The sequence below is a fragment of the Musca domestica genome, unplaced genomic scaffold (assembly GCF_030504385.1).
Source record: "Musca domestica strain aabys unplaced genomic scaffold, Musca_domestica.polishedcontigs.V.1.1 1, whole genome shotgun sequence".
NCBI lineage: Eukaryota > Metazoa > Arthropoda > Insecta > Diptera > Muscidae > Musca > Musca domestica.
Window position 1 is genome coordinate 6,405,950 of NW_026712114.1, and position 17,153 is coordinate 6,423,102.

Sequence of the window (17,153 nt, forward strand, 5' to 3'; positions counted from 1 at the left end):
GCATTTCGGTGAGAATTTTCCAGAAAAAAAGTTATTCGAGATAGGATTCAAGCTAGGTAGTGTGATTTATTTATATTTGGCTGGAAAACCGCATGTGGTTATCGTTAGAGCACTCCAGCATTTAAATTTGAATAAATTGTTTGTGTCTGGTACCATCGTTCGTTACCGTGGTACTGGTGGCGTCAAGGAAGTGGATGTGGATGGAAGAAAACAGCAACATCTGCAGAAATGGTTCGAAAAGTAAAGTAGCGACTTGATCGAAACCCGCGTCACAGTTGCCGAAAAATGGCTCATGAGCTTAACATATCGCAATATTCCATTCGGCAAATATTGAAAAATGATTTCGGGGTAAAGCCATTGAAATTCCAAAAAGTTCAAGAACTTACACCGCAACGGAAAGAAAATAGACTCAAAAGAGCTAAAGAGTTGCTTCGCTTGGCCGAAAGTGAAGAACTGCTGAATTTGGTTGTCTCCGAGAGAGAAAACATTCGTTGTCCAGCAATTTATAAACAAACAAAATGATCGTGTTTACTTGCCAAAGAGGTCAGGTGAAAATGTTCACCTTCGGTTGGCCAGAACCAGAACTCAAGCGCCGGCCATGGTGATGGTGTGGGCCGCCATAACAGCCGATGGTCGCTCTCTGCTCGTATTAATCGACCGTGGCATCAGAATAAATGCCGAATATTGTCACGAAAATATTCTGGAGGGTGTATTAATGCCTTGGGCTCGCAAACTTTTTGGCCGCAGTACTTGGTCATTCCAACAAGACTCATCACCATGGCACTCAGCACGCGCCACCCAAGAATGGTTACAAAATGAGGTTCCTCGCTTCATTTCTAGCGCACAATGGCCACCAAAATCTCCGGATACCAATCCGTTGGACCTGTTGTGTCCGGAGTATTTTGGAAAGCAAGGTTGGCACTTGAAATTACAAAAGTGTCGATCACCACAAGCAAGCGCTTCGCCGGGAATGGGCCAAAATACCGCATAGCAACATTCGGGCAGCGTGTGACGGTTTCATTGGCCGTTTGAAGGCCATAATTCGTGCTAAAGGTGTTCAATTCGAACAAATCTATACTTATTCTAAAATTTGATGCTATTTCCGACATTTTTTGCTTTCATTCAATTCAAAACAAAATGTAAAAATTATGGTGTTTGGCTTTGTAGCAGTTTTTTTAACCTACACCACAAGGTGGTCATGGTATTATGTCTTTGTGCATTTGTTTGTAACAGGCAAAAGGAAACGAGATATACCCATAGTTCCTTTTGATGATCTGCATAGAATCACATTCTGAGTCGATTTATGCATGTTGGTCCGTCTGTCCGTCCGTCTGTCCATGTATTCTTGTGAACAAAATGCAGGTCGCATTTATTATCCGATTGAGATGAAATTTTCAAAACAACATTTGTTTGGCCCAAGGACGAACCCTATTGAAATTGGAGATAATCGGTCAAAATTTAGATATAACTCGAATATATATCTTCGTCCGATTTGCCTTTTATTGTGCACCAAACGTGTAATATCAGCCCGAATAGTATGGAATTTTGCACATACAACCAAATTAGGCCTGAAAATAAGTATGCCAAATTTGATCGAAATCGGTTCAGATATAGCTATAGCTCCCATATAAATTGTTCATCCGATTTGTCATTTTTGTCCTTCGCAGCCGTAATATGCACTCTGTAACAACAATATTTGGGGAAATATATCAAATGCATCTCAGAAATATCTTTGCCAAATTTTATCGAGATCGGTTCAGATTTGAATATAGCTCCCATATATAACTTTGTCCGATTTACTTTTTGTTGTACACCAAATGTCTAATATTTGCCCAAATGGGATGGAATTTGGCACATGCGATCGAATTCAGTCTAGAAGTATGTAAGTATGCAAAATATGGTGAAGATCGGTTCAGACATAGCTATAGCTCCCATATATATTGTTCTTCCGATTTGTTGTATTTGTTACCCTCTGCGTAATATGCACTCCATAACAACGATATTCAGGGAAATATATCAAATACAGCTCAGAAATATCTTTGCCAAATTTTATCGAGATCGGTTCCGATTTGGATATAGCTCCCATATATATCTTTATCCGATTTCAAATTAATTGTGCACCAAATGGGCAATACAAGTCCGAATTTAAAAGATACAAATGCTTCGGCATATTTAGTCTTTTGAACTTTAAATTATAATTATAATCATAGCGTGTATGATTGAATTCTCCCATAAAAACTTTTAATTGTTATGTGGAGCTCAACTAAATTTGCAAAGTGGTGTAGGGTATCATAAAGTTGGCCCCACCCGACTTTAGGATTTTCTTTACTGATTTTTTTCGACCTGTGTACCTTCTCTAGCCACATGGTTGAGAGTATAAAAACTCATTCAGCCAAGGCACTTATTGCTAAACAGCTGGCCTTTTATTTTCCTGCTCCAAATTTGGTAAATATTTGACAAATTTGTAAAGTAAACATCAAATCAGCTCTTTAAGAATATCACAAATTTTAGTCAAATATTGAAGAAAAAAAACATTTGGATTTAATATTTGATTAATGGGAATGTGGCTCTGTAGAAGCCCTTATAGTCCTGTGAAAAATTACCTAATATCCCTCGTATATCCATGCCTGTGTTAATTGTATTTTTTCTCATTGAAACCATTTAACACATTGGCAACATTCATTCATGAATTCTATTGAGATGGAGAGAGAGAGAAAAACAGAGAGAGAAAGAGACTAATTATCTGTCGATGTGCATGCTCAAACAATTCATCACTTATTCTGCATCAAAGTGGCGTATTAACTAAAAGATATGAACTGGTAAACCAATTATCACTTGCAGAAACAACAACAACAGCAACAACTAACGCTACAAGTTGTTGCTAATGAATTGTTTAACATTGTTGTCGTTGGTGTTGTCATCGCCAACTCCATCAAGTATTTATTATTTTCAACCATAAATTTGCATTCAAATTTATGAATGAATGAAAGACTGCGTTTGAGTTGTTGAATGAAGCTGGCTGGGCGTCATTGATGTCGACGTTGTTGCTGTTGTTGGCGTCATAAGCAAATAGTAAAACTGGTTAAGATATCAGCTAATGAATGGACACAAAGACTTGAGATTGTTAGCGATTTTTGCCTTACCGATCACAATTTGGAACCAACGATTGATATGCTGCTGTTGGTTGTGTTGACTGGACAAAAAACAAAAAAAAAAAAGTGATCTGTGCCGCCACAATACCTGTCTGCATCGAAAAGAGCAATAATAACAACACGGACAACACCAGCAGTAGTTAACAAAAACAAAAAAAAAACAAGTCTTAATGACAGCGATCTGGCAATCGATTGGCAAGTTCTTGTAATCGTTTTAGAAACTTCTAATTGGACATAAAACGCATGTGTTCCCATTCAAATTTAGTTAAAGCTCTGACAGCATTGGCATCAATGTTTCGGCTAGTGGTGTTTGTTGTTGTTGTTTTTTTTTTTAATTTTTTGTTTTGCTTCTTATATTTGTTTTTTTTTCTGATATTTTCATACGAAAAGAATTAACTCCATCAAGGTCGTTTGTCGTTACGAAACGAAATCGCCAATAAACATTGTTTCTTAATCTTTTTCTTTGGATTTGAAGTCAATTACGTATTGAATTTTAGGGATTCCGTAGAAAGAGAAACTGCCCTGAGAAATAAGGATTGTTATCCACTTTTGTAAAAAAATTATCTCTGGTGGATATAGATATCCACATTGGTGGATAAATTATCCATGTAGATGGATAAAATTGTTCAATCCAAAGTTGGTTGATAAAATTATCCAATTTGGCGGATAATAATGTCCAAGTTGGTGGATAAAATTATCCACGTTAGTGGATAAAATTATCCACGTTGGCGGATAAAATTATCAATGTTGGTGGATAAAATTATCCACTTTGGTGGATAAAATTATCCACGTTGGCGGATAACATTACAACGTTTATGGATAGAATTAACCACTTTTGTGGATTAAATTATCCACTTTGGTTTATAAAATTATCCACTTCTGTGGATAAAATTTTCCACGCTTGTAGATAGAATTATCCACGTTAGTGGATAAAATTATCCACGTTGGTGGATAAAATTATAGACGTTGGTGGATAAGATTATCCACGTTGTGGATAAAATTATCCACTTTGGTGGATAAATTTATGCACATTGGTGGATAAATTTATCCACAGTGATAAATACCATTATCCACGTTGGTGGATAAAATTATCTACGTTGGTGGATAAAATCGTCCACCTTGGTGGATAAAATTATCCACTTTGGTGGATAAAATTATCTACATTGGTGGATAAAATTATCCACATTGGTGAATAAAATTATCCACGTTGCTGGATAAAATTATCCAGGTTAGTGGATAAAATTATCCACATTGGTGGATAAAATTATCCACGTTGCTGGATAAAATTATCCACGTTGCTGGATAAAATTATCCACGTTGCTGGATAAAATTATCCACGTTGCTGGATAAAATTATCCACGTTGCTGGATAACTTTATCCACGTTGGTGGATAAAATTATCCACGTTGGTGGATAGAATTATCCACGTTGGTGGATAAAATTATCCGCGTTGGTGGATAAAATCATCCACATCGGTGGATAAAATTATCCACATTGGTGGATAAAATTATCCACGTTGGTGGTTAAAATTATCCACGTTGGTGGATAGACTTAGCAACGCTGGTTGATAAATATTGGTGGATAAAATTATCCACGTTGGTGGACAAAATTATCCACGTTGGTGGATAGAATTAAACACATTGGTGGATAAAATTATCCAGGTTGGTGGATAAAATTATCCACGTTGGTGGATTGAATTAACCACGGTCATGGATAAAAATATCCACTTTGGAGAATAAAATTATCCACATTGATGGATAATATTATCCACGTTGGTGGATAAATTTAGCCAATTTGGTGGATAAAATTATCCAATTTGGTGGATAAGATTATCCACGTAGGTGGATAAAATTATCCACGTTGGTGAATAAAATTATCCACGTTGGTGGATAAAATTATCCACGTTGGTTGATAAATATTATCCACGTTGGTGAATAAAATTATCCACGTTCGTTGATAAAATTATCCACGTTGGTGGATAACATTATTAACGTCTGTGGATAAAATTGACCAAGTTGGGGGACAAAATTATCCACGTTGGTGGATAACATTATTAACGTTTGTGGATAATATTATCCGCATTGATGGATAAAATTATCCACTTTGGAGAATAAAATTATCCACATTGGTGGATAAAATTGTCCGTGTTGGTGGATAAAATTATCCACGTTGGTGGATAATATTACCCACTTTGGAGAATAAAATTATACACATTGGTGGATAAAATTAACCGTGTTGGAGGATAAAATTATCCACTTTGATGGATAACATTATCCACGTTTGTGGATAAAATTATCCGCATTGGTGGATAAAATTATCCACGTTGGTGGATAAGATTATCCACGTAATCGGATAAAATTATCCATGTTAGTGGATAAAATTATCCTTGTTGGTGGATAAAATTATCCACCTTGGTGGATAAAATTATCAACATTGTTGGATAAAATTATCCACATTGGTGTATAAAATTATCCTCGTTGGTGGATAAAATTATCCACGTTGGTGGATAAAATTATCCACGTTGGTGGATAAAATTATCCACATTGGTGGATAAAATTATCCACTTTGGTGGATAAAATTATTCTTGCTGGTGGATAAAATTTTATCCACCAAAAATTATCCACATTGGTGGATAAAATTATTCACACTTGCGGATAAAATTATCCACATTTGTGGATTAAATTATCCACTTTGGAGAATAAGATTATCCACTTCCTTGAATGGAATTATCCGCGTTGGTGCATAAAATTATTCACGTTGATGGATAAGACTATCCACGTTGGTAGATAAACTTGCCTACGGTACTGAATAAAATTATCCTCATTGGTGCATAAAATTATCCACTTTGGTGGATAAAATATCCACGATGGTGGATAAAATTACCCGGGTTAGTGGATAAAATTGTCCACACTGGTGGATAAAATTATTCACTTTGGTGGATAATACTATCCACGTTGGTGGATAAATTTATCCAAATTGGTGGATAAAATCATCCACCTTGGTGGATAAAATTATCCACGTTGGTGGATATAATTATCCACATTGATGGATAAAATTATCCACATTGGTGGATAAGATTATCCAATTTGGTGGATAAGATTATCCACGTAGGTGGATAAAATTATCCACGTTGGTGGATAGGCTTAGCAACGTTGGTGGATAGACTTAGCAACGTTGGTTGATAAATGTTATCCATATTGGTGGATAAAATTATCCACGTTTGTGGATAAAATTATTCACCTTGGTGGATAAAATTATCCATATTGATGGATAAAATTATCCACATTTATGGATAACATTATCCACGATGATGCATAATATTATCCACGTTGGTGGATAAAATTATCCACGTTTGTGGATAGAATTATCCACGCTGGTGGATAAAATTATCCACGGTCGTTGATAAAATTAACAACGTTGGTGGATAAAATTAACCACGGTCGTTGATAAAATTAACAACGTTGGTGGATAAAATTATCCACGTTGGTGGATAAAATTATCAACGTTGGTGGATAAAATCATCCACCTTGGTGGATCAAGTTAGCCACGTTGGTGGATAGAATTAACCACGTTGGTGGATAAAATTCTCCACATTGGTGGATAACATTATCCATTGGTGGATAAAATTATCCACAATAATGGATAACATTATCCACGTTGATGCATAATATTATCCACGTTGGTGGATAAAATTATCGACGTTGGTGGATTACTTTGGTGGATAAAATTATCCACATTGGTGGATAAAGTTATCCACGTTGGTGGATAAAATTATCCGCGTTGGTGGATAAAATTATCCACTTTGGTGGATAAAATTATCCACTTTGGTGGATAACATTATCCACATTGGTGGATAAATGTTATCCAGATTGGTGGACAAAATTATCACGTTGGTGGAAAAAGTTCTCCACATTGGTGGATAAAATTATCCACGTTTGTGGATAAAATTATCCACTTTGGTGGATAAAATATCCACGATGGTGGATAAAAATTTCCCTTGAGATTTTTTAAATTTATTTTTCAATTTTATTGTTTTGTTCAAAGGCCAACAAAGTATCCCCAATATGGCATCATATTAGATTTTAATAGTGCGACGATTATGACACCACTCATTGTGGTTTTGGCCATTATTAACTTGGCCTTTTGGTGTGATGACCATAAATGTTAGATGTCTTGAATGAAGCGTGGGTACATGGATTTCATGCCACAGCGACAACCACGCTTTCCAAGCAAAACAATTCAAGGAGATGTGGTGTCGTTTGAAAACGAAACGAAAACAACAACAACAACAAACCAAGAATGTTGATTTATTTCATTGCTTTTCGATACTCATTCATAGAGAATTACGACCCCCCTAAGTTCGTTCGTATCAGAATGAAGAAATAATAATTCACGATTCTATGACCAAGTTGGTGTTCTCTATTACATGTCTCCCCCCAACAAATCAAAACCAAAAAAAAAAACCAAGCAACAAAACAAAAAGTTTTGAAAACCCAAATTAAAACATAAAACAAACTTGGCTATTTTTCGATCATAAAGAACCGAACAAAAACTCACACCAAACTTAATGGGTATTAACACACAACTCCCCCACTATTTGTTGTTGTTGTTTCTGTGTGAGGTGGACACACACATCGCCACAAGACTCGATTACACTTGGTGTTGTACTAATGCAGTGGAATTGGGGGGTTCCGTTGTTACCTCCTTAGTCGTTTGACACTAAAATCTCACCATGGCGACTTTGTTGCATTCAGACATTATTCGTTGACGCCGGCCTCCTTTATTTGGTAACAATTTAAACGTCTGAACTATTGACATTCAAATGTTTCCTTTGTCAGAGATGCTGCTGATATGCCATATTTGGTTACACAGAGGAAACTTGAGTTGTGTTCTCAAAATATCTGAATGAATCTCAAGAAGGAAAAAAATACTTTGTGGTTGTTTTTTGGAAGTTCAATTTTTGATTCTTTTTTTTTTTTTTTTGAATGGCTGAATTAACTGTGGCCTAAATTGAAGTTGGTAAAAATCTTAAATCGAATAAAATATATTTTTTATGGAATAGTTGTTCTGTGTCTTCTCCGTTGGTGGATAAAATTATCCACGCTGCTAGATAAAATTGTCCACGTTGGTGGCTAAAATTATCCACGTTGCTGGATAGAATTATCCACATTGGTGTATAAAATTATCCACGTTGCTGGATAAAGTTATACACGTTGCTGGATAAAATTATCCACGTTGCTGAATAGAATGATCCACATTGGTGGATAAAATTATCCACTTTGCTGGATAAAATTATCCACGTAGTTGCATAAAATGATCCACGTTGCTTGAAAAATTTTCCACGTTGGTAGATAACGTTATCCACGTTGGTAGATAACGTTATCCACGTTGGTGGATAGAATTATCCACATTGGTGGAAAAAATTATCCAATTTGGTGGATAAAATTATCCACATTGCTGGATAAAATTATCCACGTTGGTGGATAGAATTATCCACATTGGTGGATAAAATTATCCAATTTGGTGGATAAAATTATCCACATTGCTGGATAAAATTATCCACGTTGGTGGGTAGAATTATCCAATTTGGTGGATAAAATTATCCACATTGCTGGATAAAATTATCCACGTTGGTGGGTAGAATTATCCACATTGGTAGATAAAATTATCCACGTTGATGGATAAAATTATCCACGTTGGTGGATAGAATTATCCACATTGCTGGATAAAATTATCCACGTTGGTGGATAGAATTATCCACGTTGTTGGATATAATTATCCACGTTGGTGGATAGAATTATCCACGTTGGTGGATAGAATTATCCACGTTGGTGGATAAAATTATCCACGTTGGTGGATAGAATTATCCACGTTGGTGGATAGAATTATCCACGTTGCTGGATAAAATTATCCACGTTGGTGGATAGAATTTTCCACGTTGCTGGATAAAATTATCCACGTTGGTGGATAAAATTATCCACGTTGGTGGATAGAATTATCCACGTTGGTGGATAAAATTATCCACGTTGGTGGATAGAATTATCCACGTTGCTGGATAAAGTTATCCACGTTGGTGGATAAAATTATCCACGTTGGTGGATAGAATTATCCACATTGGTGGATAGAATTATCCACGTTGCTGGATAAAATTATCCACGTTGGTGGATAGAATTATCCACGTTGCTGGATAAAGTTATCCACGTTGGTGGATAAAATTATCCACGTTGGTGGATAGAATTATCCACGTTGGTGGATAACATTATCCACTTTGGTGGATTACATTATCCACGTTGCTATATAAAATTATATATGGTGGTCGATAAAATTATCCACATTGATGGCTAAAATTACATACTTTAGTGGATAACATTTTACATGCTGGTGGATAAAACTATCCACTTTTGTCGATAAAATTATCCATAAAGTGGATAAAAGTATCCACGTTGTTTTTTTGTTCCATGATAAAATTATCCACATTTGTGGATAAAATTATCCACCTTGGTGAATAATATTATCCATGGTGGTGTATAAAATTATATACTTTAGTGGATAACATTTTACATGCTGGTGGATAATGTTATCCCCGTTGTTGGATAAATTCATCCATGGTGGTGGAAAGAAATATCCAATTTAGTGGATAAAAATATTCAAGTTGGCGGATAAAATAAACCACTTTAGTGGATAAAATTATCCACTTTGGAGAGTAAAATTATCTACCTTGGAGAATAAAATTATTCATCTTGGTAAATATTATTATCTACCTTTGGTGGATAAAATTATCCACGTTTTTTTTTTTTTTATAAAATTATCTACTGACTGGATATCGTTATCCACTTCGGTGTATAAAATTCCACCTTGGTGAATTAAGTTATCCGCCTTTGCAGATAAAATTATCCACATTGGTGTTTTGAATTATCCACGGTGGTGGATCAAATTTGTCCAGTGGTGGTCAATCTTGTGTTTGTGGAATCATGGATATTTTCTGGCCAAGGATCGGTCACAGGGCTATTTCTTCCTTGACATCGCTGACCTTGGAATACTCGTCCATGTTTTTGATTACACTAAAATCACGATATGCGATTGCTAGTCATGGGGAACCTATATTGCACCACACGGCCCTAATATTGTCAAGTTTTGGGCCCGTGGTGGTAAACAGATCTAATTTCACTTTCGAATCGTCAAACAGTAATATGCGCTTAGATATCCACTTTGTTGTGTGTTACAAATAATTTTGTATATTTTAGACATATACCAAAAACCGCTACTATGCAAATGGTTAACAGAAATGTTCATTTGTCCACAGAAGTAATCCATAGCAACCAACAACAACCATGCTTCGTGACAATGAGATAGTGTTGCAAGACCTGACATCTAACAAGACAACAGCATGACATGGGGATTATGGTAAGCAAAAAAACACAACAAATTAGAGAACTTAATTTCGAACGACAAGTATGACATCAAAGATTTTCAACCAAATCGTATATTTGTACTTGGTTAGGTCATGTTTGTTTAAGGTGCGCTTTTTTCATTATACCCTCAGCCATATGGCTAAGGAGGGTATATATTTAGAATAACCGAAAAATACTAGAATCCGAAATAAGCATCCGATTCTCTTCAAATTACACATATAACAATATTTTTATTAACCCAAGGTCTGGTGTGAAGATGGGATATATCGGTCCACTCCTTCCAGTACCTCCTCTACAAAGGGTAAAAATTTTGAGTATCCAAATAAAGGGTCAACAGTTTGAATAATCATAACCCAAGGCTGGGTGTATACATCTGTCGGCAAAACCGAATGATACTATTTTACTTGTTTTCTATATCATTTCGAAACGCTATAACTATACGGAAACTGAGATTAATAAAAAAATTGCATATTGAAGTCTTTATCGCACAAGTAAAAAAGCTGTAAGTTCGGCCGGGCCGACCTTTGAATACCCTCCACCATTTGGAATGAATTTGGCAATTCTCAAAAACAATAAAATCCGTTAAAAATTCTGTTAAAATCTTAGAAATACCGAATGTAGCCGTTATATTAGGGTCAATACGACGACATGGACCTGCATAGGTAACTTTTGTCACAAGCCATTACAATATTCAAATGCGAAACTTAGAAAATAATCGGTGAATAATGTAGCTAAAATCATCAAAATACCGAATATCGGGAGGTACCGTTATATGGGGGCTATACGAAGACGTAGACCTGCACAGACAATTTTCTGTCATAGGCTGTAGTATCCACTACGAACATTAAATACCAAATTTGAAAGAATTCCGGTGAATAGTGTCACTAAAATCAACAAAATACCGAATATCAGTAGGTACAGTTATATGGGGGCTATACGAAGACGTGAACCTGCACAGACAAATTTCTGTAATAGGCTGTAGTATTCATTTCAAACTTCAAATACCAAATTTGAAATAATTCCGATGAATATTGTTGCAAAAATCATCGAAATACCGAATATCGGGGGGTACAGTTATATGGGGGCTATACGAAGACGTGGACCTTCACAGACAATTTTCTGTCATAGGCTGTAGTATTCATTTCAAACTTCAAATGCCAAATTTGAAACAATTCCGATGAATATTGTCGCAAATATCATCAAAATACCGAATATTGGGAGGTACCGCTATATAGGGGGCTATACCAAAACGTGGACCTACATGGCCCATTTTCAATTCCAAAAGTCCTACAGACATAATATACATTTGAGTAAAATTTTATCAATCTACTTCAATTCGTTCGGAAGCTAGAGTGATTTCCACAGACGGATAGACGGACAGACGGGCGGACATTAATAAATCGACATAGAATTTTATGCTGATCAAGAATATATATACTTTTTGGGGTCTAAAATGTATATTTCAAAGTGTTACAAACGAAATGACAATCTTAATATACCCTCCATACTATGGTGGAGGGTATAAAAAAATTCTCGCATGCAATAAAACACTTTCGTACTTATAAGAAAACACAACAATATTCGAACTAAAAGTAACAGATTTCTCATATACTACTCACTTATCTACAATCTACACAAGTACCTAACTTTTTCACAGAGAAAGTACCTAAGTTATGGCCCTGTTTACGGACACACACAAGGGCCGACAAAAGCTGCCCCCACGCTGCTGCTTACCATCAACCAACAATTTCCTATAATGGAAATTTTTCATGAGTATCTCACTTACTACTACTATTATATAAAACACAAGCGATTCAAGTTCAAAAGATACAATTCCTAGAATACCAATACAAAAACAACAAGAATTACAAAATAAAAAACAAAAAAAAAAACAAGCTGACTGGCAAACTACAACAAAATGTTAACAACGACAGCAACAGCAAAAGCAATTGACAAAACACAACAAAGTCAAATCTGTAGTCTGTAGGTGTTCATCACAACGTTCATTCATTCATTTAATTTATTTTTTTTATGTAGACCCCCAGTTAGGCAAGCAGGCAGGCAGCCAGCCAGTCAGCTTACCGTGTATCGATATACAACCCACCACTACCACCTGATCTCTTCAATGATCACCAAGTTTTGACCTTAAAAGATCATAAGAAAGCTGCAACCACGACAACTCTTACCTTTGTGAGACAATACTGAAACACCTTGCCCGCCCACCTTTTAAAAGTGAAATTCAGGGACAGAGAACAAAGAAAAGTTTTCTTCAAATAGACACCTTGTCTGACTTTCGACAATGTGGGTGAGGAAAATGTTTTTTTTTTTAAATTGTTTACAGGGTTTTTTTTGATGGGCTAAAAATTCCTAAATTTGTTTGGACATATTCCTGTTAAATACAGTGCTCAACAATTCAAGATTTTTCCCAATAATGAGAAATATCCTTAAGAACAAAGATTTTTTTTCAAACACAAATGTATGTATGTAGTCGGTTTTGCCGACTGGTGTATATCCTTAGCCAATGTTCGATTATCCAAATATCTTTTGACTTATGTTATGATTATTCAAATTGTTGGCGCTCTGTGGAGTAGGTTCTGAAGGAATGGACCAATATTGTTCATTTCGTATCGGACCTAAATAAATATGATATAAATATTGCGACGTGCCAGGTTTGGACTATATAGACTACTTCCTTCACTTTATATGAAATATGTGATCATTTTTAGAAATTGTTAAAATGTGGCTGGGTTACCAGATATAGGGTATCGAAGTATTTCATTTTCCTACTTCATCTAATACAGATAAAACTATTGGCATGTGAAAAATTAGAAGGAAATCGAACTTTCATATCTAATTTTATAGGCAATCATAAATTTCGATAAAACACATATTAATATCAAATTTCAGGTTAAGAGAAATATTTAGATGTAGCAAGTTGTAAAGAATCGCCTACTTGTTTCGCAAGTTATGGCAGATAAAAGTATTGAAAATTGTGACCCTTTGTGGGTAAGGTGCCAGAAGATCTTACGTTAGCAAGATGTGTGAAATTTGAAGAGAGTTGTATGCTTATTTAACTTTCTTTGAGCATTATATTTTTCAAAATCTTGAACCCAAGGTGGGCTGCAATCTTTATAACAGATCTTGTGTTAAAGGAAATATTGAGATTTGCCAAGACTGAATGACATCGGATATTAATTTCGCGTTTTATGAGCATCATGGATATTCAAAATTTCGACCCTCTGTGGGGGAGGTACCAGAACGAGTGAACCGATATATTCCATCTTCACAGCAGATCTTATTTTAATAGAAATAATTGGATGTGTGAAATATGAAGAGAAGCGGATGCTTATTTCGGATTTTATGATCGTTTTTGTTATTCAAAACTTTTACTCTTTGTGTGGGAGGTACCAGAAGGAGTGGTCTGATCTCTACCATCTTTATTATTCACCCTTATTATGGTTGGCGTTGTCGTAGGCGTTCAAGTGTCGTAGACGTAGTCGTAGGCGTTGTCGTAAATAAAAATTTTTGGTATTATGTACAATTTTCGACTACGTCTTTTTTGTAATAGATGTAAAAAAAGCAGGGTGCTCTGGAATAATAAACAATTGTAGAATTTACGAACTACCCGGTTAAAAGAAATAAATGCGTCAGTTGAAATAGTTGAAGTAAAACGATCATTTGTTTAATTAAATATTGAAATATGTTAAGTGTTGGCAATTTTTTATCTGAGGATGAAGATGAGTATATTCAAAATGATTTAAACGTGAGGCGAAAAATATTGCGGCAAGAGTCTAACATATTTTCCATGACTGATTCCCAGTAAGTAAAATGTAAAATGAGGAAGAAGCTAAAATAAATATTTTTCTCTAGATTTGTTATTTACTTCAGGCTAAGTAAGGATGCATTTAAATATGTTTTGGGTCAAATCACTCCAGACCTCCGTAACCGGGTTAAATCTACAAGTGTCCCAAATACACTAAAACTAGCCGCAACAATTCGAATACTGGCTGAAGGAAGTTATCAAAAGGGTGCTGGGAACGATTTCAATGTCAGTTTATCACAGTCGTCTGTCAGCAATGTGTTCCGCGAGTGCATAGAAGTATTGCATAATAAGCTGTGTCCAAATTGGATCTCTTTTCCCACCACAGAAGAAGAGAAATATGAAATTAAGGAACATTTTTTGAATAATACTGGATTTCCTGGTGTGATTGGATGTATTGATGGAAAAATTGTTGCGCCAAGAATGGAAGAGAGATTCAAATACTTGAACCGGAAAGGCTTCTACAGTCTCAACGTAACGGTGGTATGTTGCATAACTTATAAATAATGCAAATAGCTTTACTCTCTGTATTATTGTAGGTGTGTGATCATAAATTAAGAATTAGATATATATCATCACACCATCATGGATCCGTTCACGACTCGCTGGTTTGGAATACAAGTGATTTGAAACAACACATGAAAGAAAACTTTGACAATGGCGAAAGAAATACATGGATATTAGGTACATATATTAAATAAAATTAGTTATGACTTTTATCAAGTTCGTTGTTTTAGGTGACGCAGGATATCCATTGGAAAAATTTTTAATTACGCCATTTAGATCAGCTGACGAAGGCTCACCAGAGTGTAGATTCAACAAAATACATTCAAAAACAAGAAATATTGTTGAACGAGCAATTGGGGTGTTGAAGAACAGATTTCGTTGTATATTAGGAGCGAGACAATTGCATTACACCCCTGATATATGTGGAAAAGTAACAGCAGTTTGTGCAGCATTACACAATATTTGCATACATTTCAAAATTGAAATGCCGATAGTTAGTGCAAACCCCTACTTCATGACAGATTCAAATGATGTTGAAATGAACGACGATTTGAATGCATTAGACATAAGATCATCAATAATGCTATCTTTAAGTAATTAATTCATTTTATTATTAATTATTTTATAAAAAGTAAAATTCATTTTAATATTTAAATATAAAAGCTATGCTTTAAGTTATAACATAAATAGTTTCACTGAAATCCACTCCTTATTTCTTCTAATTCCAGACGTCTCTTTTCAATTTCAATTTCATCTTTCCTACATCGCAATAACTCCTTTCTGAATTCCGCCTTATTTTTATATTCTTCTTTAAGAAGTTTTAATTTTTCTTCCTTTAACTTATAACTAATTTTTCTTTGTTTTAACAACTCTTCATTCAGTTTGTAGTTTTTGCGTTGGTACCTCTCAATATCATTTAATGATCGTTTAACATCATTATATAATTCTGTTTGCACCTTCAGCTGCTCTTCAAGAAGTTCATATTTGTGGTCACTCTTCTTTTGTCTTTTTGAAGAAGTCGTTGGAACCTCTTCCTGAAGTTCATTTTGATTCGGGTTATTTGTGCTTACAGAGGGAAGCGTACAGACATCTTGGATGACAACAACCTGCTTCTGTTGCGTATTTCTGTGAAATCTGTTTACGCTTGGAGGAGTCAGTATGCAGGGATTGTGGTTTTCTTTGTCTTCGCCAATTTCAAACCCTTCAAACAGTTCCTCCTCAGTCTCCAGTTCACCAAGTATTGGACGCTGTTGAATTCCAATTGCTTGGTTCCCTGCATTTACAATTGTCTCCAATTGTAACAGGCGTGATGCTGCTTCCTCCGTTTCGCTTAAAATGAACTGCTTGAAGGGCCCTCCACCTGTAGCACGACATTCTGCCTTGTTATGAACAAGCTTCTTCCTCAATTTAAATTTGTAGTCGGCCCAAACTTTCATCCAGGCTTCGCCAGTTCGAACCGGCGGTCCTAAGATATTGAGTTTTTCACCAATTTTGTTCCATTCTTCCTTAATGTTAATTTTTTTCAAGCCACTGCTGTAACCTCTAGCCAAATTTGGATTCCTTTGCAAAATCTGGATCATTTCATCAAATTGTTTTTTCATTGTGACTTAAAATCTAGAAAAATAGGAATGTTAATAGATTTACATACATATATTTTTGTAATGTTGATACATACTTCTTATTCAAATCCATTTTGTATATAATTTATTCTTTTGTAAACTCAATTTGGGAAAATTTGTGTGTTGTCGGCAACAAAATCTCTAACGACTACTTTTGCAGCATTTGTCGAATTAGAACGCGTCTTGTGGTACGAAAATTGTAACAGAATTTCATACAGAGTTGTAATTTCTCGCATACGACTCACAAAATACCAATTAGTCGTTACGACGCGTCAACTTGCAATTTTCGATACGACTACGCCAGCCATAATAAGGGTGATTATGAAAATATTGAGATGCGCCAAGTCTGAATGAAATCGGATGTTAACTTCGCGTTTTATGAGCTTCATGGATATTCAAAATTTTTACCCTTTGTGGGGGAGGTACAAGAAGGAGTGCACCGATATATTCCATCTTCACAGCATATATTGTTTTAATAGAAATAATTGGATGAGTGAAATATGAAGAGAACCGGATGCTTATTTCGGATTTTATGATCGTTTTGGTTATTTAAAACTTTGACCCTTTATGGGGGAGGTACCAGAAGAAATGGTCCGATCTCTACCATCTTTATAACAGATCTTGGGTTGCTGGAAATATTAAGA

At 35.4% G+C, this 17,153-nt stretch overlaps 2 protein-coding genes across 2 annotated transcripts; one reads left to right on the top strand and one right to left on the bottom strand.

The window, feature by feature from the left end:
• Positions 1-14,002: 14,002 nt before the first annotated feature.
• LOC109611911 (putative nuclease HARBI1) lies at positions 14,003-15,491 on the top strand. Its single transcript, XM_059118318.1, has 4 exons — positions 14,003-14,382; positions 14,434-14,866; positions 14,923-15,067; positions 15,121-15,491. Exons 1-4 carry the CDS (start codon positions 14,264-14,266, stop codon positions 15,489-15,491), a joined length of 1,068 nt encoding a protein of 355 aa, XP_058974301.1. The 5' UTR covers positions 14,003-14,263.
• A 91-nt stretch (positions 15,492-15,582) lies between these two features.
• On the bottom strand, positions 15,583-16,829 carry LOC131800677 (uncharacterized). The gene is made up of 2 exons (XM_059118325.1): positions 16,566-16,829; positions 15,583-16,496 (listed from the first exon to the last, which is right to left on the bottom strand). The coding sequence occupies exon 2, from the start codon at positions 16,489-16,491 to the stop codon at positions 15,583-15,585; it is 909 nt and encodes a 302-aa protein (XP_058974308.1). The 5' UTR covers positions 16,492-16,496; positions 16,566-16,829.
• Between the last annotated feature and the right edge of the window lie 324 nt (positions 16,830-17,153).